Here is a 2,123-nt window from a genome sequence, read left to right as displayed (position 1 = left end):
AATTATGTTTGGATAAGTGGAGCAGGATGGATGATTCTGTTTTGTTGTAGTCAATTTAGAGAAATGTAGATGACCCAGATTTGTTTTTTACGTGTGGACAGAAGATAAGATGGTAAGAGTCATTCATGTTATTCTAGTACATTCATAAGATACTTTCACCTAGAGTGCTTTCTCTAACTCTAAATTCTGGAGTATTTGTAGTTATGATAGTGTAATTTCAGATTTATATCGGTTAGTTTATGAGGGTGGCAAGTTCTAGAAACTCCCAGATGGCAATTTCAGTACATAAAGTTGGACGATCAGTAATTTATAGATTACATGAAAATTAACACGACATTTCTTTTACATTTATACTACAGGAACAGCAATACTGCTTCAAGCAGCAAGCATTAAGATGTAAGCTCTAAATCTTAAAAAAAGGGAGAGAAAAGTTTAAGTTTGGTAAATTCACTTCTTCAAGAAAAACCTATGACAATACACTACCAGTCAAAAGTTTGGACATGCCTTCTCATTCAATGTTTTATCTATTTTTACTACTTTCTACATTGTAGATATATATGAAGAAAGATATATGGGGTTATACAGCAAAGAAAAAATGATAAATAACTCTAAATATATCTTATATTATAGATTCCTCAAAGTAGAAGAAACCACTACTAAGGAAAAGCAACAAGCAGAAGAGATTTGTTTGGGCAATCCGATCCGGTTAGTTGGACAATCATTTATCTTTTAACAGGACAATGACCACAAACACACCTCCAGGCTGTGTAAGGGCTATTTGACCAAGACAGAGAGCAACAGAGTGCTGTGCCAGATGGCTGGGCCTCCACAGTCAGCATCTCTGGGAACTCCTTCAAGACTGTTGGAAACCATTTCAGGTGATGACCTCATGAATCTCATCGAGACAATGCCAAGGATGTGCAAAGCAGTAATCAAAGCAAACGGTGGCTATTATGAAGAATCGAGACTATAAAACACGTTTTGAGTCATTTCACACTTTTTTGTTTACTACATAATTCCGTATGTGTTCATTCATAGTTTTGATGCCTTCAGTGAGAATTTAAAATGTAAATAGTCATGAAACTAAAGAAAAACCATTAAATGAGGAAGTCTGTCCAAACTTTCGACTGATAGTGTATACATCACAAAGAATTATGACTGTTGCTGTCATTTAAATAAAAAATAAAACACAAATATTTTAATTTTATTTATATAGGGCCAAACAACAACATCTGTTGCCTCAAGGAACTTTATATTGTTAGATAAAGATCCTACAATAATACAGAGAACACACGGAAAACCCAGTCAGTGGACCCCTCTGAGCAACTACTTTGGTGGCAGTGGGAAGGAAAAACCCCATTTTAACAGGAAGAAACCTCCAGCAGAACCAGGCTCACGGAGGACGGTCATCTGCTGTGACTGGTTGGGGGTAAGGGGACTTTATGACCCTTTTCTGTGGGCAAAATACATACATACACCTTACGTGAAAAACATAAAAATAGTAGTAAACTTATCTATTTTTATGCTTGTGGAGTAGATGCACTCCACTTCCACATCGGTTTCATGTCTGCCTCTCTCACTGATTACACTGGAAATGTAATGTTGCTGTATCCACTCTGAAAATTGTCTGCAAACAATAAGGAGCCATGGTGTAAGACAAATGATGACGCACCATCTACTGTAAAAATAACAACTATTTGGAAATCCAGGAAAAATGGTTTGAAGAGATGTTCTTTGTTATGTGGATCTGGATCTTGTTTTTTTGGTTAGATACCGTTTTTAGTTCCACATTATTTTTTGTGTTTATGTTAAAAATGCATAATTACATTGGCGAAACTTAAGTTAATCAGTAAGAGTGTTAACATCACTCGCTATAGCTTTCTAATATCCTAATGCTATAAAGTCTTTGCTGTGAAGCTGAATGCAGATCATTATGTAAAAAAGAAACGCACCCCGGTTCCTGCAGCGTGGAGGACGTGTGCGTTTGGTGTGGATGCCCAGAGTCATCAGGAAGGTTGTGAGCTCAATGTGCGAGATGAAACACAGCTGTGTGAGGTCACGTGACGACAGGTCGCCTGCACAGCTAAGACCCTGAGAGGGAGGGATAGATGCAAACTGCACGC

At 37.3% G+C, this 2,123-nt stretch overlaps 1 protein-coding gene across 1 annotated transcript in view; it reads right to left on the bottom strand.

Moving 5' to 3' along the window:
* The window catches only part of arhgap28 (Rho GTPase activating protein 28), an 18,561-nt gene that overhangs the window by 11,700 nt on the left and 4,738 nt on the right, over positions 1-2,123 (bottom strand). Inside the window, exon 5 of the mRNA XM_013914444.1 lies at positions 1,953-2,115. Coding sequence (XP_013769898.1) covers positions 1,953-2,115 — 163 coding nt within the window. The remainder of the gene's footprint in view (positions 1-1,952; positions 2,116-2,123) is intronic.

The sequence above is a fragment of the Pundamilia nyererei genome, unplaced genomic scaffold (assembly GCF_000239375.1).
Source record: "Pundamilia nyererei isolate P.nyererei 1_Seehausen unplaced genomic scaffold, PunNye1.0 scaffold00198, whole genome shotgun sequence".
Classification (NCBI taxonomy): domain Eukaryota; kingdom Metazoa; phylum Chordata; class Actinopteri; order Cichliformes; family Cichlidae; genus Pundamilia; species Pundamilia nyererei.
The sequence above is the reverse complement of the archived record's forward strand: the minus strand, read 5'-3'. Positions and strand labels throughout refer to the sequence as shown.